Source organism: Sylvia atricapilla, chromosome 4 (assembly GCF_009819655.1).
Source record: "Sylvia atricapilla isolate bSylAtr1 chromosome 4, bSylAtr1.pri, whole genome shotgun sequence".
Classification (NCBI taxonomy): domain Eukaryota; kingdom Metazoa; phylum Chordata; class Aves; order Passeriformes; family Sylviidae; genus Sylvia; species Sylvia atricapilla.
In genome coordinates, this window is record NC_089143.1 from 70,058,756 (window position 1) to 70,084,121 (window position 25,366).

The following is a 25,366-nucleotide window of genomic DNA, read 5'->3' on the forward strand; positions in this document are numbered from 1 at the left end:
ATTACTCCTGGCTGACTGGATCTATGACACGCCAGGGCAGCAGAGTGATTCCTCCAGGCATGGCTGAGGGAACCCTGCCTCCCACCACGGGCTGGAGATGGGTTTCACCCTGTCTACTGCTTATTTCACCCGCAGAAGTCTTGGGATGATGAGACTTCCTGGGAGTTAAAAGAGTGGTTATTCCAAGTAACTACATGGTGTAGGAGCTGTGCAGTACTAGCAGTGTAAGCAGCCCTAGTACCGCTAAGGTGATAACCCAGAGTGAATGCACACTGAATCCAGAATGGAAAGTTTTGAGCTTCCTAACAGTTGCTCTGTAATTTAAAAATTGGAAAAACTAGTTTATCTGTGTCATCTCAATGGGCAAGCAAACAGTGATCACAAAATTAGGTCACAACTTATTTAGTTCAGCAGTCTGACAACACTGCTAGGGAGAGAAAAGGGCTCTGAAAAAGATGATAGGTGAGGTCAGAAACAGTGTAGAGGGTGGGGGGGGAAGTGCCACTTAGGTTTGCATCACGGAGAAAGGTCAGGGACAGGCTGTAAGATGAGAATCCCAAGATACCACTGTCTTAGCAGCATGGAAGATACAAAGAGGACAAACCTTGTTCTTTGGAAGCTGTCTGTGGAGAAAAAAACATGCTCCCCTCCCCAGCCCAAACTTTAGTCTGCTCAGACTTCCTTCATTTAGGGTTCTTTCTGAGAAGCTCCTTGTACAGGAAGGCTCTAGTGGCATTCCTGACATCCCCTGTCAACAGGGCTGCTTGTAGGAGCTCATAGCCAAAGCCTGTGGAAGGCTTTAGGGAGCCTGGTCCATGATATGAATAACAACAACGGCTCTAAATGTGGTGGAAAACGTGGGGAGACACATAAAGATAGTACTAAATCTTACCCTTGCTATATTGCAGCTGTGTTAATTATCCAGGGAACAGCCTTGCCCTCCCAGCTATGGGTGTGATAAAGAATGAGTTAGCTGCGAGGGGGTTTGGTCAGAGTTAGTCTGCTGGCTGTGCTGTGAGGAGGAAGGGACAGGAGGTCGTGCACGGGACAGAAAAGGGTTAGGTGGCTGTGCTAGGGGCAGGAAGGAGCGAGCTGGAATGGCAGAAGGAAGAGCAAAGACAACAGAGAAAAAAACAGAGCTGCCCATGGGAAGATACAGAGAAAAGGTATGAAAGAGTCCTGGATAACAAGATCCTGATGCTTGGAGCCCTCTGAAGTTTCTAAAAAAGCACTCTGAGTGCAGTGTCCATCTCGACTTCACAGGGAAAGGCTTCATTGTTTTACCAGGCAGCAGTCACTCTGTGTGTCGGTGTGACCTAGACTATAAACCCCAGCTGGAATAAAGAGGAAGGGGGATACACTGGATTCCTCCTGCTGTGGGGGGGGATGTCCTGGAGGGCCCTCCACATTCTCATGCTCAGAGGCCACTTCACAGTTTAGTTTCTTATGAGTTCAAGTTTGTTGTCATTTCACAGAAGAATGATCATTGACAGGACACTGCTTTGGTTTACTGAACTCTTTCTCCTGTAAAAGGTGAAAAGCAGGCTGGGAAAAGGCCTCTGCCTGAAAGTCAGGCAGAGTAGCTTCCCTTCTGCAGGAAGTAGTTTCTCTCTCAAATAAACCCCAAGCAAAGCAGAGACCTCAATTAGTGCTTGAGCAAGGGCTCAAGGCATTCTCTGGCACGCGTGTTATGCAAGGGTCAGGTTCTGCTGCCCTCGTTCCTGTTCCTCCCTGAAACTGCAGGCATTCACACACATGCCTCAAATGCATGAGCAGTCCCACCTACTGCCATGGTCTGCCCCAAAGCCTCCCACTGAGGCTGAGACAGCAGTCCCAGTTTCACTGCTCCTACACCTGGGGTCACGCAGCAGCAGCAGCATCAAGCTGGCAGCACAGCATCCCTGTCTCATGTACCTTGGCTCGCTTCCTGCCTCCCTAGAGGACCTATAGGAGAGACAGTTTAGGTGCAAGATTAACTTGTTGCAATTTTTGATGCTTCAGAAGTGCATTTATGCTAAATCAGAGGGCAGAGTATGCATTATAGGACCTACACAATCCAGTTTAGATTCCTAAAGACAGGGGTTTTTTGTAAACTCTGAGGAATTACTCCACTGGACATCTCTTGACTGCTCTTGGTCCTCCAGTCCCATCTGTCCCCATCACATAAACACCTAACAGACAAATCAGGGCTGGTTATGAAACTGCCTTCCCTCTGCAAGGCTGGGACCCGTACTGCAGCACAGCCCCTTTTCTGCCCAACACAGAATCTTGCCACAATGTTTTCTGTCCCGAGGCGTGGGAACAGGGCTCTAGCCACAGGACGGGTACCACTTCCTAATCCTGTGGTGTGAGGAGGTGCAGGAATTAGGGAGCAGCAGGGATGCCGCTGGGCTGTGGCACTGCCCTGCATTCCTCTCGGCATGGGCTGGTGGGCCAGGTGGCCTGGGAAACGCCCTTCCCGACTGGGGCTTTCCCACTGCCGCCCTCTGCCACAGCCGGTGGCTCTCTGAGGACTCTCGCTGTAAGGCTGGATCTTGATCAGCTGCATTTTTAAAAGAGGGACTCATCCTTAATCTGCTGGGATTAAAGAGGGATGTAGTTTTACTGCTCCCCAGAATTTAGGTGGTGTAAACAAGTGTTTTGCAAACCCCAGGACCAACAACGATCTGTCACGGTCAGCAAAAGCAATTTCTCTGCTCTGATTGGGGCCAGACCTGAGCCTCACCCCAAAGCTGTGGTCTCACTGCTGCTGGTGGTCGTGGCTGCACTCAGCAGCTGGTACTGGCCCTGTGGGCTGCAGAGGACTTGCCTCCCGAGAGTTCCTCCTGCTTCCAGCAGAGTCACTGCATCCTTTCACTGGTAGAAAAGCTGGAAATGGGAGGGAGGGCAGAAAGGCTCAGACGACAGTTCATGGGAATAATTTAAAAGTACATTCTTCAATAGGTTCAGCCCGTTTCACAGCTTTTGTTGTGCCTGCGTGGCTTCCTCTCGCAGGGTGGCTGCCGAGGTGCCATCTCCGCGGCAGGATGGGGATGCTGGGGAGCCGTCACCGTCTCAGTCACTGTCGCTGCCGGATGGGTGGGAAGCTGTCCCGCGGCCGAGCTGCGCCCTGAGGCAGGCAGGCAGCGCTGCCCTGCCGGCGGACGGCGAGACCTTGCCGGCGGAGGACACGCTGCGGGCCAGGGGCTGCGTGGGGAACATGATCGTGCCACGGGGTGCCTCCAGGAGCTGCCAGATCTCTCCCGAGGTGGAGCTACCGAGGTATTCCCACGGCTGGCGCCCGCTGCCGTCCCGCACCCGCACCTGGCAGCCCAGCTGCAGCACCAGCACCTTGATGACAAGCTGGTGGCCGTGTATGGCAGCCAGGTGCAGCGGCGTGTACCCGCAGCCCGAGCGGGCGTCCACGTCTAGGGCCAGCCCCAGCTGCCGCGCCGCCGCTGCCAGCTCCTGCAGGCCCGGCCCGTCGCCGTGCTTGGCCAGCCAGTGAAGGACCGTGAAGCCTGATATGAAGTCCCTCTGCAGGGCCAGCTCAGGCTCTTCCAGAAAGAGCCCCCGCACCTGAGCCCAGCAGCCCGCTGACATTGCCACCAGCCAGGCGTGCTCCCGCTTTCCCAGTGGCACCGAGGGCCCCCGGCTTGCGGCGTTCCTAGGGGAGCTCTTGGAGGGCACGGAGCGGGGCTGCCGCCCACAGTCATCGTGCAGTGAGGCGGGGGTGCCCTGCACCTCCGACAAAGCGAGCTGGCACCTGATGCTCCGGAAAACAGGCAGCGGTGCTGCGGGCTGGCCCTCTGGGTCTTGGGGCACTGCGGGGCCCTGTGCTGGCAGCAAGGACCGGGATGGGAGTGACCTGGCAAGGAGTGGCTGCGGGGAGTGGGATAGGGACGGCATAGTGGCGGACTGTGGCAGGGATCGGGGCGGGGGGGACCTGGTGGGGGGCAGGGTCTCAAGACCCGACGGCAGCGTCAGGCTTTGACACGGGTACAGTCGCAGGACGTGAGGTTGGCTTGGTCCCTTAGGGGTCAGCCCCCTGCATCCCCTCGGCCAGTCTGGGGGTGGGCCGCTGGAGAGCTGCTGCAGGGACCTGGACTGCGACGGGGGCAGCCTGGTGGAAGCGAGCACCTCGGGGCCCGATAAAAGCAGTGGCGATGAGGAGGGGCTGGCAGGGAGCGCCTGCAGGGACCGGGACAGGGGCAGCACCTCCGGGGCGGACAGCAACGGCAAGGATCGCGACGGGGGCAGGTCGACGCGGGACAACAGCGGCAGCGACCGGGACGGGGGCAGGTCGCGGGGGGACAGCGCCCCGGGGCCCGATGACAGCGGCGGGGATTGGGTGGATCCGGCGGGGGGTCGCCTCCCCGGGCTCGCCGAGGGCCGTGAGGCCTTCAGCAAGGGCATCTCGGTCGCGGGCTGCGGCGGAGATCGGGGCTGAGGCGACCCGTACGGGGGAGGCGGCATCTCCGGGCCCGGTGGCGGCGGTGGCGTCCGGGACCGGGACGCTGCGGCAGAGGGCAGCGGCGGCGATAGGGACCGGGGCGGTACAGCGGGGAACAGCGCTCCAGGAAGACCCGTCGGTAGCGCCGGGGGCCGGGGTTGCGCTGCGCCGCCGGGCCGGAGCGCCCACGGGCCCGAGGACAGCGCCTGGGTCCGGTAGGGGGGCGGCTGCCGGGGAGGCGGCGGGGAGCGGGAGCGGGGCGGCCGGGGGGCGGGCGGCGTCCCGGGGCCCGGCGCGGGCTCGGCGGCAGCGCGGCGCGCCCGGCGGCACTCGCAGCACGGCCCGCCGCGGCCCCGGGCGGAGCAGCCCCCCGCGCCGCCGGGCCGCCCCTGCCCCGCCGCCTCCCCCCGGGGGCCGCGCCGCCCGTCGGGGTCGCGTCGGGGCGGCCGCGGCTCGTTCTTTTCCTCCTCCTGCTCCCGCCGTTCCTCCGGCGGCGGCAGCTCCTCATCGAGGAGGTCGCGGTACCTGCGGCGGAGGACGATGTCCTTGGAGGCGCCGGGGGCGGCGGCGGGGTGGACGGTGGCCAGGGAGTTGACGAGACTCTTGAAGTACTCCCGGCGCTCCCGCCGCTGCTGCTCTGTGAGCGCCGGGTCGCGGAGGAACCGCTGGAAGTGGCGGAGCAGCGCCGTGTTGGGGGCTCGTCCCCCGGCCGCCCAGAGGAAGTCCAGCACGGCCTCCTGGCTCAGCTCCCGCGCCATGCTCCGGGCCGGCCGGCTTTCGGTGCTCGGTGCTGTGCCTCGGTGCTCGGCGCTGCACCCAGGTGCGGCGGGGAAACCCGCCTCCTGCCGCGCCGGGCCTCTCCGCCTCCTCCTCCTCCTCCGCGGCCGGGCCGCCACCCCACGGTCGCCTTTGCCCGGGGTGGCGGCCCGCGGAGGTGCGAGCTGGGGTGACAGCGCTGAGGAGAGGTGACACCGAAGGAGAGAAGCAGGCTAGGGAGGCTGGAGGAGCTGAGAAGTGCGAGGGTCCATTGCTGGAGGCTAGTGAGACCAAAGGGCTGCTTATCGGGCACTGTGTCAGTGAACGGACAGGGGATGATAGGCATAAATTGAAATGCAGGAAATTCCATTTGTGCCTGAAGAAAAACTATTTTACAGCGAGAGTGGGCAGCTGTGGGAACAGGGGCATTCAATGCTCCATGAGACACCTGAACATCAGAGGTGCCTCCCAACCTGAACTGCCCTGGGGTTCAGTGACTTAGGAAAACTGGCAGTAAGTTGGTAATAACTGGCAAAAGCGCTGTGGTTTGGGGTAGCTGTGTTACAAGTGTAAGGACTGTACCCCTGTGACAACCACGCACAAATAGCACGAGTGGCTGCAGTCAAATTGTATCTCGCCTCATCTCATCTCTATATTTGCTGCGCGGCTGAGAGAGGTTGGACACATGTTGTACTGTTGTGGGGATCTCACTTTGTTCTCCACTGCCCATGCTGTTACCACAAGTGTGTACATAACAGGTGAGAGGGACGGGTAAAATCAGTGCCCCCGTGGGCAGTGTGCACTGGGCACACCAAGCAAATGACAGTCCCTGCCCCAAGCAGTTTGGGGACTGAATAGTGGGCAGAAAGTGTGGGAGAGAGGGTGTGCTGGATTTTCTGTCTTGCAGTCAGAAATTGGAGGGACTGAGCTCAGTGTAGGGACCCTGGCTTTAAAGAGGTCTGGATCAGGCCCTAAGTCACACTTCAGAAGCCATCTCTGCTGCAGGCTCCAGGCTATCCATAAATATTTTTAGCTGCCTGTCATGTAAGCAGCTGGAATATCCTCCAGCCTGCTGCAAATCCAGAAGTGTGTGCAGCCCTCACCAACCACAGACAGAGACTGCTGTAGATGCTGTGTACAAGCCGCATCCCATCAGCGGTGTTCATCTGGATAGGGCACAGGTGCCGGGGAGACCGTGAGGCTCATGTTGGTATTTTGGCACTTTGAACATTCCTTTGGTGCTCTTCTCCAAGGCATGGATACATTTCTCCCTCCTCTTCTGATGAGCCCCGGGTTGCCGTCACAACAGCATTTGTTAGCAGCATGCTCTCAGCAGAAACAACTGAGAGAGAATGAATGGAGCATAATGGTTGCAACTATGATCACAAGTAAGAAAGGAGGGTAGATTGTGAAGATAAAAAATTCAAATAAACAACAGTGGCAAAGACTAGTGTGGAAAGTGTTGCTTTGGTTTAATGAACTAAGGCTTAAGCAGAAGGCTTTCCGTGGTATCCCATTGGCTGTGACCTATTTGGTTGTGACAAGCTAATGATGCCCTTGGTAGGCACGTGGCAAAGTCTGCCGAGAGGGTAGCTCCCTTTGATTCAGGGGTACATTCCCTTACAGCCCGGGCTGAAAAACACATTTTGGGTTCAAGGGGGTGTAATGATGCAGGCAGGCAAGGAAAAGTATAGCCCTGCTACCTGGGCTTGCTTTGTCACCCACTTCATGCTGAGAGGTTTAAAGAGATTCTTGTTTCCCCTTATCGTCCAGTGATTTACCCTGTCTGCAAGTTGGTCACTTTTGGTTGTGGGCAGGGCTCTTCAGAATGGCTGAATTTACCCTGGCCTCACCCTCTTTGGGGGTTTTGGCTGCAGCAGGTCTTTTGATTCTTTGGGTGACATTTGAGTGAGCACTGAGTAGAACTAATCACAACATGGAGGCAGGATCAAGCACTACTTCAACGTTAAAGAAAAAAAAAATTCTGTTGTTGTCCCAGAAGATGTTGCCTTTAGGGAGCTCTGTACCCATGTTTGTCTTTAAACAGGAGGGAAGTTACCAAACTTCTGTGTCTGCTTGTGTGTCTTCTCATCCCGTTTAACTGACGAAATGCCCTGCAATGACACAGAAGGGCATTGAAGCCCCTTTTTGTGCTCTGTCTGCAAAACGATGCCCAACAGCTTTGGAAACACTGAAACACTTCCTGTGGGGTCTCTATAATGAGGGGCTGGCAATTCCCTTGGCCAGGTGTTGATTTGTTAGCAATAGGCATGAAACTTTGAGGAATAAGTGCTGAACACAAGGACTTGCAAAGTACTGCACTAGCTGAGATCTGGGAAGATTGCAGAACATTTCGTTGTGCTGATGGTTTTCCCCTCTTGCTCTTTCACCGTGGACAGCCATACCCAGGAAGGTGTACGTGCATGAGTATCGTGGAGGAAATTCGTCCACGGCTCTCCCAGCTCCAGGCCAAGGAAGGACATGGTGAGTCACATCAAGGTTTTGTGAGTGCAGGAGATTTTCATGCTGGTTAAGTTATGCTGATGTAGGAGTATCGTGCATCTCTAATCCAGGCAAGGGGAAGCTCTGTCTGCCTCACCCACAGAGCCCACGAAGGCACCTCTTTAGATAGGATCACCAGATTTCCACTAGAGGCTGCACTGGTCCGGGCGCATTTCCTGGTGCAGGCTCGCTTCACCTGGAGCTGTGCACGCAGCAGGAATTTGCTGCAAGAGCAATAATGAGTCTAGTACTGGAGCCTCTCTCAGATGTTGGCATTAACACCTAACATGTTACAATGATAAAGGCACTGCATCAGCTGTGCTTGCCAAATGTTCCTGGTAGACACCCTCGGATGTCTGTTGGTGTAGCAGCTTTGCTGGTGAGGGCTGCACCTGTGCCCAGCTGAGGGCACTGCCCGGGTACAGATCCTCAGCGGCCGGTAGGGAGCAGATCAAAGGAGCACTTCCCTTGGTTCTGGTTTAGGCTGGGGGTCAGGAGCTGGTGTGGGTGACCACTCTCCAAGATCAGCTCCTGAGTTCTTCAAAACACAATCATAAAAGCTGCAGGAAGGAAGCACCTGGGCTCTGTATCCCTCTTCAAACAGCCATGTGTTATTACGTAGCCGTACAGAAATGGCTTTTGGAAAGAAAAGGTACAAGCTTGACATCAGGAGGACTACAAATGGTGGGTGTTCTGTGGAGCTCTATTTGCTTACCTCTACCCCAGGTCATTTACTTGTGCTTTCAGCTTTTATTCTGCTGGCTTTTTTCTTTTGATTCTGTGGATGTTCACAAATGGGGGTAGCTCTGGTGTGTCCGTAATTCAGTGTATCCTTCATGTGGGCAGCAAATAGGGTCTCTTGTCTTCTGTAGCCCTTTGGTGTTTTACATCACACAAAGAAGTGCATGGCCCTTTCTTCATCATTACCTTGGTCAAAGATTTGCAAGCAGACATGCTGACCTTAACCCTAAGACTCCTCCCTTTTCAGGTAGGGGGATATCATGCTCAACACCAGCATGTCAAGTGTTTCTCAGCTGGAGCAGCAAGGAGCCAGCTATGCTTCTCTCCATCCCTGGAAATCATTTAGTGGAGTGGGAGAACAACTGGCCACCGTGGCTGCTGTTCAGTACGACAAGTTTGTTGAAAAACAGCGTGTGTGTGTGTGTGTGTGTGTTTGACAGGAGAGAAGTGCTCGGAGAAACAAGAGGAGTGAAGTGGCGGGTGTTGTCCTCTGTGCTATTATACAAGGGAGATAAGGGCTCCTGTGTTAGAAGTACCTCTTTGCCGAATCCCTGCTCTCCTTCTTCACCTGACTGCTGGTAGGAGGACCCTGCCGATCGCTTGCTTGGCCATCTCTTTGCAAGGGTCTCTGGAGCAGATGTGTCTGCGCGTTCAGCTTCAGGGCTGCCAGCGTGGGCGAGAGAGACCCTCCGGGCTTGAGGGGCCGGGTACCCGCGGCCCGGCGTGGGGGGGCGTGGGCAGGACAGGGATTAGTGGGGTTACCGCCGGGCACCGGCTGCAGCCCCCCGGGGCTGCCGCGGACTCCCGGGGCTCTCGGAGCGGCGGGGCGGCGCCGGCCGCCCTCCCGCGCTGCCCGGCGGCCCCGGGGGAGGGCCGGGGGGGTCCCGCCTCGCCGCCCGGCCCCTTTGCATTGCGCATGGGCCCTCCCCGCCGGGTGGCCATGTTGCAGTGCTAGCAGGCGGCGCGGAGGCGGCGGGCGGCAGCGCAGCGCAGAGCACCGCACCGCGATGGCCGTGGCCGTGGGCAGACCGGCGGTGCGCGGGGCCGGGGGGCGCCGGGGGCCGGGGGGAAGCGCGGGGCCGAGGCCGGGCTCTGCCGAGCGCGGGTCGCCCGGGCGCGGCGGCGGGCGCCGCCGGGGATGCCGCGCCGGGGGTTGTAGGGGTGCGGTGCCCGCGGGGGGCTGCGGGGCCGGAGGGCACGGCGCGACTCGCCGCCTCTGCCCCTTTCCGGGGCCGGGGGGGTCCGCGCAAAACTTTTTTTGGCCCGGTTTTGAGGCCGCGGGTGGTGATCGCGGCGGGGCCGCGGTGGCGGCGGGCGGCCGCTCCCGGAGCCCCGCGCTCCCGGCACCGCGGGGCTGGTCCCGGGCCGCCGCGGCGGAGGGGCCGGTGCCTTGCCGAGGGTGTTTCTGCCCTCCGCCGCCCCTGGGTGGGAAAAGCCCAGAGCGGGAAGGGCTGTGCCCCGTGCGGGAGGGCAGCCGGCGGGCGGGACGTGCCCGTGCTCCCCGGGAGGCTGCGGCGGGCAAGGCGCGGCGCTCCCGGCGTGGAAGTGTTCCGAGGGCCACGCGTGTTCTGCGGTTTCCAGCGTGCCCGTGCAGCTGAGGATGTGGTGGCCGAGAGGGTTTCTACGTTCGTATTGAGAAAGACAAAAGATTCACCCCTCGCAGGGAGAAAGTTAAAAAAACCCCAAACCCACAGCAGCTAAAAGAGGCCGATAAAAGAAAAGCAAGTTTCTCTTGCATCCAGCTTGCAGGAACGTGAATGAAACCCCCACCGTGACCAGACTGAATGCACTTTTGTGCGTCGTCGGCCGGTGGAGGGAGAGACTTGACCGACTTCCCGGTAACTTTCTCAGTGCTTGGGAGTGACACAGAAGTTGCCCACGAGTGGAGGACTTGAATGCGACCCCCTCTCAAAATAAGAAAATGGTTTGCGTTCAAGATGTGACCAGGATGAGACAAGTTTCTTTGACCGTTTATTATGTGCTTATAGATCTGCGGGGCTGTATGTGTTCCTCTGATGTGGCAAAGCAAATGTATGGAGATGGGGTTAATGGTGTTACTGGAGGTGGGGAAGTTATGCTACTAAGCAAAAAAAGAGCTGGTGTTTCTTAACAGAATACCTATAAATTATACCAGCCATTTGTAAAGCTTCTTCTGAAATGTTTCCTTGATCTTACGGTCTAAAGCATGCTTGGAAATTGAAGTTTGTCTTTCAGTGTAAGAATATGCATTGAAATCACAGCTTCAGATGGTTTCTTAGGGCAAGCTGAAGGGTATTGCCAAGCAGAGCCTTTTGGCTTTGTGTGGAACTGTAACTTTGCAGCATGAATAGGCTCAGGAACGTGGCTTATTGCAAGACGTGATTGCTGTTTGTTCTTGTGGATGTGTTCGGCGCTTTTATTTTGTCATTACGTTAAACTGGTGCTGCTGCTGAGCCTCTTGGATTATTTTTGATTAATCCAAGTCCACAGGCCATCCCAGAACAACATCCACAGAGGGTTTTGCACCGGCTGAACCAAATTCTTGTCTGTGGACCTCTGAGTCCAGTCCAATGGGACTGACTGCAGGATAAAGCACCCCTCAGCTTGAGATAAGCATGTGCATGTGGGAGAGGGAAGGAGGAGGGTGCTGGGCTTCCTCACAAGCGGCTGGTGGGCAGAGCCTCCATCCTCCGGAGCCCACGGGTTTTGGATAAGGGAATTGTTTTATCTTGGGCTGATAAGGAGAAGGGACAGTGGGCTGGCATTCAGGACACGTTGGGGATATTCTCTCTTATGTACCTCCTTATTTAATCCTCTCTGCTCCCACTTTGCATGCTGCTGTTGTGTTGCTGGGAAGGTGGCAGGGAGTTGGGAGGAAGAGTTAATTATAGGTTAGAGCAAGGCAAGACTGGTGAATGTTTGCCTTTCCAACTTTCTTACAAAATATAATTAAGTGGAGCCATGAGTGGCATGCATCTTGTTGGAGGGAGAATTAAAGGAAGGGGGAAAGAAAAAGGAAAGGAATGAAACCAAAAGCGAGTCAGTTGGAGTTAAAATGATGATAACATTCCTGAGTCACAACCTTTTACATCCTGGCAGGATATGACATTATGTTAATTGTAAAAGTATGCATAAAAGAATTACTTCAGCAAACTGCTCTGAAGTGTCTGTGTTTAATTGTAGCTGAGCAGGGTGTGTTTTGGTAGGAGGGGCAGCTTTCTTTTTGAGGCCCTGATCCCACAGATGTAAGGCACATGTGTAATGTGCTGCCTGTAATTTCATTTGACTTAATGGAGACTGATCTCGGCATGCAAATGTAAAGGCATGCATAAACAAAGTTTTGGCAGGATTGGTGCCGGGAGCTGCCATGGGAGCTGCCATGGGAGCTCTCAGCTGATGAAAGCCATGCCTGTTCTTAAGCGTGCACCAGGCTGAGAAGGTGCTGTGGTCATCTGGGCTCAGTGTGAGATGAGCCACTTCCAGTCTGGAAGCTGTTGAGATGTGCTGGATAGAGGACACTTTTCTCCCTCTTGGATTAATTCCCAGCATCTTGGCCAGTGTTGGATAGTTTCTTAGTAGATCAGAGCATGGAAGAGGACTCTGGCCTGCCTACCCTGCTCTTTATGTGTTTATCCTAAATGTTTACAGAACCAGACCTTGGTTGTGTTACAGGACACTCAAGAGTATACATTGGTGTACCCCCTTCTCCAAGTCTAACAAAAACTGAGGGAAAATGAAGCTGGAATGCAGATTTTGCACGGGAACCATAGAAAACATTATCTGAGAGATTAAAACAGCACAGTGTATTCTTATTCTTCAATCCGTTTTAAAAATACTTGATGAGAGACTGCTGGTTTCCATGGAGGGGAGGAAAGAGAAGGGAGGTGGGAAGGTAGAGTGAGGCTGAAGCCTCTGTGCTTTGCCTTTGAGCAGCAGATTTGCTGACACCCACTGGGGTCAGCAAGAGCTGGAGGCAGCGCCTTTGGAGAGCTAGATCCCTGTGTGCTGCTGGGTGCCACTGGCCTGGGACAAGAGATGGGCACCAGCGAAGAGGGTACCCCATGCTCCTGCACTGTAGGGCTGCAGGCTCCTCACAGTGATGAGGGGTGATGCTGTGGGTGTGGGTGGCACTGCTTGGGCTGCTGAGGTCGTCAGGGCACAGGGCTGGGCTTCCTTTCCTGCTGCTGCCAAATGGGGCTTTTGGGCCTGGCCTGGCTCAGCTGTCTGCACCAAGGAAGAAGTGCTGGGTGGAGGCACACAGGACTGCATTTCAGTTTGTGACCCCTTTGTTTCCTTCATTCACCTCGCTGCCTTGTTTGCAGTAGGAAATTCTTTCAGACAATTCTTGCTGCTCCTGTTGATGTTAACAATGGTGGGAACTTGCCTCCTCCTTGCTTTTATTTCAGCACAGCCTCAGTCACGGGGCAGGTTGTGTGTCCAGCTCACCACATGCTCGGGACCTCTAGCCTTTGCAGTGTGAATGAGCTGAGCTGGAGTCAGGACCTGATGGAGGTACTTGGAAAGTCCTTACTTTGTGTAGGTGTGATGATGGGGAAGCAAATTTAGTGCCTGAGTAACACCCCTAAAAATAATGATGGGTATTCGTTAAGTAAGCAGCATCAATCTGAGAAATAAAATATTTACTCAGAGCTGAGGCATGTTTTATATGTCCCCTTCCCACCCCTGCAGCCTCTGAGAAAGAGAGAAAGCTTTCCTGGCTGGCTGTCCACTCTGATGCCACCTGAGGGTTGTTACTTCTCTGGTGGCCTTTCTGTGGCTCCTCAAGGTGATTGTGGGAGTGTGGGCATGAGGCTGCTCAGTGCCTGCTTAGCAGGAGAGATGCCAAGGGCACTGGGTCTTCTGCTGGCTTGGCAAATGTTTCAGCTTCATCCAGCCTTGCCCTTGGCGTGGTTTGGCTCTAGGCTTCAGTCCTGTGAGCTGCAGGGTCTCTTTCAGGAAAAGATACTGAAGCAGCTTTGGTGTGGAGCAGTTGGATGTGACCAGGTGATGTAAAAATAAACAATAAAAAGCCTCCCGATAGTACTCAAAGCTTTTTTTAGGTACGCTGTGTAGCTGCCTTCACTTCCAGCTCTGTGAGCAGCTCTCCAGCCCACTGGAGTAAGCGATGCGTGATAATGGCTCAGACAAACACCACGGCTCGGGGAGAGCTCAGCGCTGCTGCTGCTGCTGGAGGAGGCTCTGGAGCAGAGACATGGCACCAACTTTGGGGTCTCGCTCTCTCTATCAGCATTAACAGACGTTTACCCCAAATGTTGTTCTTGCTCCTTGGAGTGTAAGTCCTTGTTCGAATCCACTGTGCAGCAGGAATGAGAGATGCTCCTTCTTGCCTACTTCATCCGGTCTGGATGACGTCTTTCCCTATGCCCTGCACCACGGTGCCTGGTTTAGACACATGTGGGCTGGGACTTTGTTGCCAGAACTGTTCTTGTCCGCAGCCTGAGCAGGTGTGATGGATGTGGGTGTAGGCAAGGTCATTGGCCATGCACGAGGTGCTGAAGGAAGAACAGCTCCCTGTGGTTTTCCTTTAGCAGTATCCAGCCTTTCTGGAAGCTTTCTCCCTCTCTGGAGTGCTCTGCTCATCCTATCTAAGTGGTGCTCTGCTGGCACAAGCCATAGTCCAAAGGCCATTACTGCCTAGTACAGTTATTTTGCTGAGCTCTGTGATTTATGAGTCTTGAGCTATCTTTGGGACTCCATACTTAAAAATACAGGCTGTGCCTGTGTTTTTGGCGACATAGGCTCGGGATCTGAATTTACAATTAGAGATCTTGAAGTGTCTGAAAATATGAAGAAGCTGCATCTTTTCTTGCAGACTTAAGGCTTTTGTTTTTTGTAGTAGCATCCCACATACGGTGCTGTCGAAGAGCAGACTGCTGCTGTTTTGGGGAGTTGGTGCTTTCTTCCCTCTGAGCTTACAGCTTCTTTAGATCTTTCTATTGTGTAATTAGATTTTCTGTTTCTGGGTTTATTTTTAGATGAGATCTAGCTGCTGGAAATATGTTACTGAAATACTGTAATTGTGGGTTATTTCTTTACCAGATTTGCTCATGAATACTTGGCACAAGCTAATAGAAAAAGACTTGGTTAAAAACACTTTGGTTTTGCCACAGTCGTTGCCCCCACTTTGCCAGTGGCTCCTGAGAACTAATTCCTGTGCACATAAGTAGTTCTAAGGTAAATTGTTCCTGGAAATCTGCATGCCTCTCATGTCTTTCATTCAGGAATTATATTAACCTCTCTCACATGATGGGTGTGGAAGCGAGGAACTGTTTTGACTCCTGAGCGGGATATTTTTAAATGCCTTGCTGGGCTGTTTGGGGCTGTCTGTGGATCTGAAGGTGTTCTGCCATGTCAGGGTGTTTCACTGGTGGCTTCACTGGGTGCAAAGTGAGCTACAATGTCCTGCATAAGCAAAAGGTTCAACAGAACCTGTTTGCCAGACATGGTGAATGCACCAAGTGCGCAAAGTGCTTTATGTAAGCACATGTGCTTGGCTTGAATTAAGTTTCTGGCAGTCTGGTGGTAGCAGCTCTGTTTTTGTCTGTAGAGAAAGTGAAAGGATCAAGGTGGGAGGTGGCTTGTTTGGTAACTCCATGAGCTTGTGGCTCTGCAGGGCAGCGCAGAGAGGAGTTTACAGGGAGTACAATAGTGTGAACTGCAGCAGAGGTGGAATTTCAGGGCTTCCTTTAACCTCCCACCTATAGAGGCTTCCCACCTGTAGCCACAAACACATCTTTGTGTTGTGACGCACACAAATCATCTCCCTTCAGCCCCTGTGTAAACCCTTCTCCTCTGATCTGGGTCAGACTGGAAACTTTTGGCAGCTTTCAGATGAATGAACAATGCCAGGCTGATGGTCCTGGCTATATTTTTCCAGGACAAAATTTGGCAGGCAACAGACTAGCTTGGAAAGGAGAAACTTGCAGCCTGTATAGGTGAAGGTACCAGGTTATGACTGACACTTATTCCAGGCATCTCCCTGCAGGAACATGGATTTCCCCATATCACCTGGATGTGTCTAGGAAATGTACAGTGTTGCCAGTAAAGAGGTTATGCATGAATGTAGTTTGATTTTTCCTTTTCCTTTGTCTGAGATTAAAGATTTTTATTTTCTCTGTTGTCTCCTTCAGTTTTAATTGGTAGGATTACATTTCTTGGGTACCTGCAGAATGAACACAGAAACAGCATGGCTAATACTATTTCAATAGTCTTTGTTGTTGTTTTGTTCCTAGTTTGAGATGTCGAGGCTGGTATTGTCAGAAACTGTTGAATTAAATAACTGGAAGCAGTACTCATTTATTCTGAGCTTTCACAGTGAAAAGATTAGGTTGTCATACTGTGAGCAGGTATTGCTCCCTGTAAATGCTGGGAGTGATTATAAGGCTTAACGCAGCCATCTGGGACTGAACATATGCACAGTCCTCAAATCTTCATGTCAAGGCCCCAAGAGGAGCAGGGATTTTGTGATATCGTCTGGTGACAAATCACACCACTTCATCACCACATCCATTGGCTGCTGCTTTTTCTTCCTTCAAGTCTGTTTCATGTCTGGGTTGGCCTAGGGCAGGCCTCATTATACCTTTGCTTTTTTGGGCAGTCAGAGTTCTGAGCTCTGAGATTTTTTTGCCTTAGTGTAAGCACAAGGGTATGGGCACTGGATGAGAGGCGAAAAGTCGTTGTTCAAATCTTGTTTCAGCAGTTTATCTAAAGCTTCCCAATTCTGGCCAGGTAACTCGACTCTCTGCTACTGTAGTTTTCTTAGCAGAAGAAACAACCAATCAACCATTATGCCTTTGCTAGCCTATAGAATCAGAACATCAAGATTTTTAATTACATTTGAAAAGGCTTTTGTTGGTTTCCTGTATCTTGTATGTAATTTCCAAGCCAGGAGAAATCCCTAGTGCTTTTAAATGAATGCTTTTCTGCCACAAAGCTGTCTTTTATCACAGAAAATGCCAGCCTAGTCTCATTCTGTTTCATCTGCCTCATTAATATTAAATACATAGCATTTTAATATGGCAGCCAGAGCACAAGCAGGGAATTTCAGCTAATATCTGACAATGGCAAGCTGAGATTAAAAGATCTCAGAGTGCTGTTGCTATATATAAAGTAACTGGCATTTTTGAGGAGCATTTGACCTAATTTATGTCAATTCTTTTCTCCCCTCTGCTCCCTTAAATCTTTCCATCTTTGAGTGAGCCCTTACATGCTCCCACCTTTCTCGTGGGCCTGGTTCAGTCTTCTGGGAGAGGGAAAGGTTTGGTGACTGCAGCACAAGTCCCTGGTGTCCAGTGGAGGCAAAAAGTTGCACCAGATCCAGGAGCTGTTCCATGCCTGGGAGAGACTTCATGGAAGAAGTGTGGACTTGGGCTGTGGGGCAGCTCTTCAGCGAAGCTGTGGTAGACTCTCCTGATGCTCTGAACTACAAAGAACCGGGCTGAAAGTAAAAGAACAAACAGTTTTTCAGAGAAATTCCTCCCCTTCTGGGACACGCAGTTGATGGTCACTGAACAATTGGAACGATTCACGTCAGTCTCTGATGTGTGATCGAGTAGTACTGTCAGGGGACTTCGAGTTGTGTTTTTCCAGGTAGCTGAATATTCACCCGGCTGGAAAGCACTCCTGCTATTCAGCATTTGGAGTTGAGCAATTATTAATTGTTAGAGTAGTAATTACTAGAGCCCCTTGGGATTAGGGTTGGTGTGGCTGACATGCTGCAAGTGTTTCGGCCCCTGATTTGGTGTGTGGTCTTGGGCAAACGCTTGTCTTGGTGTGCCTTTGTTTTCTGCGTGTGTAAAGCAGGAGATAATTCCCTCTCTTGTTTTGTGAGGTGCCCAAGCTGTGATCAGTGAATTAATAGCACACCATAGTCACCTCTGCAGACCTCGCCCTGTTGCACCAAATCGAGTCAACCCTTGTGGCACAGGGGCATTACCAGATTAATGCTTTTAATTAAAACTGCTTTCAAGAAAATAGCTATTCAAATAGGGTAAAATGCAAGTTGTGTTTTCAAGATGTGACCATAAGGAGGAAGGGTTTAAAGGTGAGCAGTGTGAGTAACTTTGACCTTGTTTCTCTGGGTTTGCATGAATGCAGTTGAGGGCAATTTTCACATAGAGCATTCCTCAGAGATATTTAATTCTCTGGTGTGGGCCAGAACCATTTAAACACAAAGCCGGAGGTGTTTTGTTGCTTAAACAAAACATTATTTGAAATTGTGGGTAGCCATGTGACTCCTGTCTGTTACTGAACACAGCTGCATTTCCTCTAGGTTTGACTTTGCCAGGAATGGAGCTCAGAAAACCTTTTTTTTTTTTTTTTTTTTTTCAGTGGGATATGATTTACAAGATTTTGATACAAACTGAGGAAAGGAGGATTTTCATAGCCTAACCAATAACCTGATGACTTGTTCCAGTGGGTTGAGCCAGAAAGCCAGAAGTATAAATCCAGGCTAGCTGTGATACAGTTTATGTGCTGTACTGGTTTCAGTTTGAAGGGAACTATAAAGTTCACACGGGCTAGAAAATGTTTCTGGTGTGAAGTAGGTGGTTGGTCTCTACTTGAAACACACACTAATGAGTCCCAAAGGAAGGGCGTGTGGATGTTGTCAGTATCCGCACTGTGGTAAATGTATCTTTTCCTGAGCTGTGTGTGCTGAAACATCTTGGCGACTGGAAGCTGCTGCGGGCTGGAGCCTGGTATTCCCGTTTTGGTGCTGTGCCTTGCAGAGGACGACAGTGGCCCAGCGTCTAGGGTTCAGCGGTGGTGGGTGGAAGGAAGGAGGATGGAGATGGCTGGATGTGTGCCATCCTCCTGGGTACTGTGCAAGTAGGAAGGCTGTGCAAGCCCGCTCCTGAGGTTTATGCTCCAGTTGGCACCCTCGGGGGCTACTGAGTGACCTGAGAAAAATGTGAATTGAGACATTAAGGCCCCGAGGAAGGGCTGCTCCGGCCCATGCTGACTCTTCTGGGGTCAGCATGTGCTGCTAGCCAGGTGCAGGCACAGCCTCTTGGGCTGTGCTGGTGTGTGACGTGGGAGCCCTTATGCTGCATGTACAGACTCAGCTCCTTCTCCTGGACAGCCGTGGGAGGAAGAGCTGGGCATTAGCCTTCCTCTTTGAAGGCTTCCCAAGTTCCTCAGCAGGTATTTATCTGTCAGACCCCAGCTGCTCTGGGATATGAGCAACCCAGGCAGGGCTGCTTTGTGGCTTTGTGCATCACCTCCTGCTCTGAGCAGGGTGGAGGTGGAGACTGCAATCTTAATGAGGAATATGCAGCAGCAGATCCCTCACTTTGGTATCTCATTAAATAACTCGAGCCAAGGGCAAAAACGTGCACCGCACATGGGAATTGTGCCCCAGTTTTGGGATAGGCGGGCCTGAAGCACTTGGGATTACAGAGCATGTCAGAGCAAGGAGCTCCTTCATGTGAACTAACCTTCCCTAGACCTCTGCAGGAGGCGCTTGCTTGGAGCAGGCTTAATTTGCCTCGGGGTGTGTTCGTCTTCCCAAATCCTTCGGTTTGGCTCCGTGAATTTGCGACGGGCCTTACCTGCTCTGTCGGGTGCTTAGAGCCGGGCTGCTGCGGGAGCCTGCTCGTCTGCGGGAGGGAGGGATGCCTGCCGTGCCCTACTGCCTGTCCCGCTGCTCGCAGGGAAAGAGAGGAGTTGAGGGGAAAAGGAGGATGAGACATCTGAGTACCGTGAGCACAAAAAGCTACAGCGTACAGCAACCACAGGAGGTGTGAGCTAAGGGCAAATGCTCCTGCTTATTGTTGTCATTCAGAGAAACAGCCTTGCAAAATGTTCCGTTCCAGAAGCTGTCCTTGAGCTATGGATTTCAACCAGGAGCAGTGCAATATGGATCATCTGCACTCATAAGGTTGCGAGTGTTTGGATTGTGTTTAGCTTGACCGTTGTGGCAAAATCTGAGCAGCTGGACTGTCCAGAAGCATAGCAGTCCAGAGGATTCAGTCTGTTTGCTTTTGCGGTATAAGGGAGAGTAACACTGGAAGTGTTGGTTTCCTTTAACACTGCTGTGCTACGAGCAGTGGCATGAGTTGCTACAGCACAAGTCTTGACAGGAGGGCAGAAATTAAAATTAAATCTGAATCCAACTGCTTCTGCTTTCCTTTCGAAGCACAAACATGACTGGGGTGGACAGTCGAAGCAGAATGTGGTGGCCAACATTAATTAATCTGTGGGGGTGGATACTGGCTCCAGCTTAACCTTCTAGCAGGACTGCTCCAACGGCTAATGGATGTTGCAGCAGCTTGTGTATGGAATAATTTATGAATTTGGAAGAACACAATTCCAGAGAATGTGGGTGAATGCCAGTGGTTTGCAAACCTCTGCCAACGGTCTTGTGAGCAGTGGGCTGCTGTGGGAAAAATAACACTGGATTAGTGCAGGGTAATATTTGGAATTGTCCCACTTAGTCCTAAAGCCTGGCCCTTGTGCAAAACTGTGCTGGGCTCTCGGCAAGATACTGTGAAGTAGCAGAAATGCATTAAATATGCATCTGCTGCATGCACCAAACAAGAAGTGGGGAGCAGCATGGGGAGACGGTTTTAGCCATAGGCTTTTCCCAAGCAGCCTTAGCAGCATCCTTGTCATTTGGGAGGACAGTTTCCTTGTTCCATGTAATTGGGCTGTCTGGGCACATGCCAGGTCACTTGATGTTGCAGCTCCAGGGCAGCTTGGTCGCACTACAGACCTGTCCCCTGGCTTGGGAGCTGGTGTTTGGCGCCTTTTCTGCAGCCAGAGGAATGGATGCCTTTCCTCGGCACCAGGCTCCAGAGCCGGATGTGAGCCCAGCAGCACTCCAGGCCTCCTTCCAGCTTCTCAGGCTCCTGCTTTTAATTAAACTGTCGCGACACTGGGACAGCCGGGGGAATGGCTGAGATACCAGAAGCCAAAGGTCTGGCTCACAAAGGTGTATGGGAGCCTTGGAATGCGGGTGGGAAGCCTTTGACTGCACATAGGGCACGATTGGTGCCTGCCTCCCACTAATCGTGGTTTATTTGCTCTCTGCTCATCCATCCGCTCTGTGGCAGGGCTGAAAACATCTCCGAGGTCTGGTTTTGATTCAAGAAAGTGTATCCTCAAGGCTGAGGGGAACCTTAGGTGGTAGCTACTACCCCTTTGCAAGCCTTCACTCTTGCAGAAGTTGATGTGCACTACTTACCTGTGAGGATCTTTGTGGATTTGAGATAATTACAGAAGGCTCCAAGGAGATTTGCTGGACTTGATCTGTGTTACCTGGCATTTCTCTTTGCACTTTATGCCTCTTGGCTCGGTCACACAATAGAGCAATACTTACCTCTGAGCAACTGCCTGCCTGCTGGATAACTTGTTCTCCTCATGGAGCTTATCCTTTTGCCAGCCATGAAAACATCTTCCCTCACACTTCCTGGCCTGTGTGTGTAAACGACTGCTTGCTGCCTCTCTTGTTTCAAATGCCCGTTGGACAAGTTGAAATGTAACGTAATCCTCAAATGTTCTGGAGATTTGACATATACCACGAGCTCACTGAACATGCAGCTCTGCCAGAGACTCTGTTGGGATGGAGAACTTGGGAAGAAGTAGCAGCTAGGGGAGGTCTGGTTCTGGAACTAATGTGGGGGGAACATGCCAAACACAGAGTTGATAGTAGGTTTTTGATCAAGTCCTTGGAATTATTTGTAAGTACAAAGATAATTTTATTGTTACAGGAGGCATTTAATTAGTATTTGGAATGTAGCCACTAATGCAGGTTTGTGTGTAGAAAGACTGTTAGTACTTTTCCTTAGGAATTGTTGTTTTCTACACGTAGATGTTCAAATAATAGTTAGTGTTAATAAAACTTAGCAACAGCCAAAAGGAAAATGTTTTTCTCTTGCTTATTTCCTTATGCTGTACATTTAGGCACTGTTCTCATTGGAGTTTTGGAAAAGAGGACCCTTCCAAAGAACCTTGTCAGATAAGCCTGATGTTGGGTGTTGTTGCTTGTAATTGAGGGGAAGATCCTTCCCACTGTGTGGAGTTCCCAGGCTCATCTTCTGTGGAAATTTCCTTTTCTTGTAGAGTGATGGTGCTGCCTGAGCCGCCTTTGGAGGCCACCATGGGCTTTGGATTTCTTTGCTGGTGTGTTTGCAGGGGAGGCTGAGGATGTGCTCTGGAAAGGACAGAGATGGTCAGCGGCCAGAGGGAGTTAGGGCTGGGCTGCGTCACAGAGAGACCTTGGTGGCAGTGCTGTGGTGCAGACTTGTTCCCTCACGTCCTTCATTTCCGCTGTGTTACTTTGTCACCAGCTGCTGCAATGGTGGGAAAGCCTTATCCATTTTGGGGGGTGGGGAGGAACAAGATAAACTCCGGAACACAGGCGTAGGGCAGCGTGGGATTCTTGATACTTCTGGGAGTTAGTTTAAATCTCTGGTAAGAAAGGTTTATCTCTGCTCCAACTCAAAAACTGGAGCTGTCAAGCTAATCCTTGGATTCCTTGTGAGTAGAGAGTTAATCTTTTCTTCTGGTGCTGTAAATGTTTATTTAGCCATGCGTTGATGGAGTTCAGAAGCTTTGGAGTGTGTGTTGGGCAACTGCTGGTGTCCTGTGCAGGGACTCTTTATGACTTAGAGCATCACCAGGATTGTAGTGGCCATCACACATCTTTGTTGGTCCTGCCCCTTAGCAAGTGATGGATGTGGAGAGGACTGTGGGAATAATCCTGGCTGTGGGCTACATGTGAGAAGTGTGTTTTGTCTTGCACTGCCTGTCGATTCCAGAAACATGGAGTTATTTTTCTGTAGCAGTTATCAGTGCAGCAAAACACAAGGATGGTAAAAAAACCTGGTGTAGGATTGCCTTCTAGTCCCATCTCCTAACAGTCTCAGTGTTATGGCTGTGTTGCAGACCTAGATCACATGTCTTTTTCCCTGGAGGAACTCTGGACAGTGAAGTTTTTTTGAAAGACAAAACATGGTCTTTCAAAGTAACCACAAAAATTTGGAATTAGTGAGATGGGGGGAAGGAAGTAATTCAGTTGAAATATGGAATTGCTCCTAGTCATAAAAATTTTAGTATTGGCTTTCCCTGTTTAAGGCAGGAAAACCAGGACTTGCTGAAGGCAAGTGGGGAATTTTATTGCTTTTAGTCAGTGGAGAGCTCAGAGTCTATGAACTAGTATTTCCAAAACTGTCACCCAAATAGCTGAGTAAACCTTTACCTTTTCCTTTGCGTGCAGATGCAGTCCAACTTAATTCCACTTTCATTCTTGCTGAAGATGAAAGACTGCGCTAAGGCAAACAGTATTTGTAATTTTCAATATTTATTGATTGCTGACCTTTTCTTACTCATGTTGAAGGGCTTCTGTGGCACCCTGGAAGAGCTCTGTGTGCCGAGGAGCCCCGTGTATTCTGTTTCCCTTTTCGAAGCAGATGCGAGGGCTGTGACTCAACACTCAGCATATTAGACCATGTCATGAATTCATTCAAAGCTGGTTCTCTTGTTTTGTTGTTGTTTTCTGGTTACTTGGTCAGAATCACACTCAAGTGTACCTGTTGCTGGTAAGAGTGATAACACTGGACTTGGCTAAACCCAAGATGTTTTCTCTGGCCTTGCTTAACAACCTTAGTGCTATACGTGCATGTATACATTGCATATGAATTGAAGAGGAGCTGGTCTGAGTCAGCTCTTTTCAATCCAGTTGATACTTGATTGACACCTCCTTGGTAATGCTAGACTAGTAAAGTTTCCCTGGGGGATTTCCTGCGTGTATCTAGCACTTGAAAAATCACTGGTAGGGATTTTTCAAGGAGCTGGGTGATGATTTGAAGTTGGGACCCTTTTATACTCACTGCTGCGGTGCCTGGGCGTGAGATAAGCCATGTGTGTATGTACATCTGTGTTACCTCAGGATTTAGGTGTGAAGACAAGCTACTGTGATAAATCTCTGCTCTTTAGTCCAGAATCAAGAGAAGTGGTAAATAAATGATCTGAAGCTGTGTGCTTTGATAGGCACAGGTCAGGTGCCCTGCCTGGGAACTGGGTCTGTGCAGACACCAGCAGTGTGTCTGTCTGCCAGGCAGCCACGGTGCCCCCCACCTGCCTCTGAGCAAGCCAGCAGGGCACAGTATTGAGATAGATCCTGATTGTGAGTCACAGAGATAATTAATTACCCAGAGCATGATCTGGGGCACCTTCCACTCCTGGGGTCTGTTGAATTAGACAAAACGTGCCCTTGATGTACAGCTGCAGCTTCTCAGGAAGGAACATTTGGAGTTAAGGAACTGCAAGGCAGCCCTGCTGGGCCGTGCCTTCGCCATCTCAAGGGAAGCTGCTGCTTTTTTGTGTCCCAGCGGCCCTTAATTTGAGTCAGGTATTGGAACAGTGCTGCCTTGTTACAGCTTTGTAAGCCAGCCCTTTGGGCTGCTTTCCTTTTTCAAAATCCCTCTTCTGCACTGGTTGTGTTCACAACCCTGACTGGACTGGAGTTGGTGGAAGCCTGGGGAGGGTGGGAGGAAAACCTGGCAGTGGGGTCAGATGCTCTGTTGCCAGGTTGGTCTTAATTCTACCTTTCTGTGCCTTGTGGCAGTGTCCCAGAGAGCTCCCTCATCTCTGTGGGTGTGACTGGAATCTTGCCGAGTTCATGTATCACCCTTCCCTCTGTCTCCCACGTTGGGCTGTGCCTCCAGCTTTGAGCAAAGTGTAGATCCAATGACTTAATGGCCCGTGGTGCAGCTGTTTCAAGGCTATTTTAGGTGCATGACAGTGAAATACAGAAGGAAATGGCTGTTGGGTTTTTCCTCTCTGCTGCCTTACTGGACTTGTATCTGTATCTGCGGTGATGTGCGACTGTGCAGCCAGAAGAGCTTGAAAAGGGCAAAGAACTGAAAGAGAGAAAAGTATCGCTGATGGCCGTATAGCAGCATGCCTTCCTGTCGTTTCCCAGCTGCCTTCTGTCCTTCTGGTCGGAGTTGTTTTTAACTCTGAAGGTGACGCGTTCTCATGTCTAGCCAAGGCTGCACCTTGTCGCTGGTGTCGGCCGGCCCGGAGTCACGGCTGGGCTGTGGTGTCGTGTCACCGTGCAGCGTTTCAGGGCTGGCGGGAAGGAGCCTCCAGCTCTCTCCGCTGCGCCTGGCAGTGCTGGAAGGGGCAGGTTTGCCTTTCCCTGTCTGTGGCACTGCGGAAGACAAAGGGCAGGGGAATCGCAATAAACTGTGTGCTCTCCTCTGAAGCAGGAGGAGTAGAGCGGGTCGGCGTGGGGAGCTGGCAGGAGCAGCAGCTCCCATTTTATTTCCTCAGCCTCACACTGGCAGTCAGAGGCAGTTGCATGTCGTCCTCCTGTCAGGAGAGAGATTGGCCAGAGAAGCAGAGAGCATCTGGTTCTCATTGGGCTCTGCCTTTGGATGGTCTTCATTCTTGTTTGTCACATTATGTATTTTTTTTCCCTTCCTTCCTCTCTCCTTTTTTTTTTTTTTTTTTTCCTCCTTTCAGTGAGTTTACAAGCCTTGCTGGAATGCACATATGGTCCTTATCATCCCCGAAGTCCAGCTTTTTTTTCTTTTACTGGTTAGCAGTTTGTGACATCAGGGGCTGTTAGAAGCATTAGTCACTTTTCCTCCATAGAAGGGTCTGTGGTTTTTTGAAACCTATGGAGGGAAATGTCTTTTATGTCGGTTCTTGGCATACATGGAACTGTGAGCGCTCTGAGCTCGTGCTGACCTTTAGCCAAACATTTTGCCTGAAGGCAAATGCTCGTTCCCACTCTCTGTAGCCCCTCCTGAATGGTCAGATTTTGCTGACTTCCCTCTTTCCAGAAGAATGCAACCGTATCCTTTTCCCTCCACGCTCCTGCCGAGTTCCTGCAGCTTGCCAATGTAAGCAGTTCCCCTGGCTTCCCCGCCGGCAGCTCGGCTCGATGGACTGCAGGAAGCGTGTCCTTGCCATGTGGCTGGGGCT

At 51.8% G+C, this 25,366-nt stretch overlaps 2 protein-coding genes across 8 annotated transcripts in view; one reads left to right on the plus strand and one right to left on the minus strand.

Moving 5' to 3' along the window:
• Positions 1-3,054: 3,054 nt before the first annotated feature.
• Positions 3,055-5,190, minus strand: SOWAHB (sosondowah ankyrin repeat domain family member B). Its single transcript, XM_066316860.1, has one exon. The coding sequence runs from the start codon at positions 5,188-5,190 to the stop codon at positions 3,055-3,057; it is 2,136 nt and encodes a 711-aa protein (XP_066172957.1).
• Positions 5,191-7,654: 2,464 nt separating this feature from the next.
• SEPTIN11 (septin 11) overlaps positions 7,655-25,366 on the plus strand; it is a 79,546-nt gene continuing 61,834 nt past the window's right edge. For 6 of the 7 annotated variants that reach the window (XM_066318312.1, XM_066318315.1, XM_066318311.1 and 3 more), the window contains exon 1: positions 9,355-9,465. In XM_066318312.1, the coding sequence (XP_066174409.1) occupies positions 9,439-9,465 (27 nt within the window). In that variant the 5' untranslated portion in view covers positions 9,355-9,438. Of the gene's footprint in view, positions 7,673-9,354; positions 9,466-25,366 lie in introns of those variants that run through there. The other variant, XM_066318310.1, reaches the window with a different exon arrangement.

Excerpts from the sequence above, each read along its gene's own strand:
- SOWAHB (XM_066316860.1), bottom strand. The coding sequence starts at position 5,190 with ATGGCGCGGGAGCTGAGCCAGGAGGCCGTGCTGGACTTCCTCTGGGCG.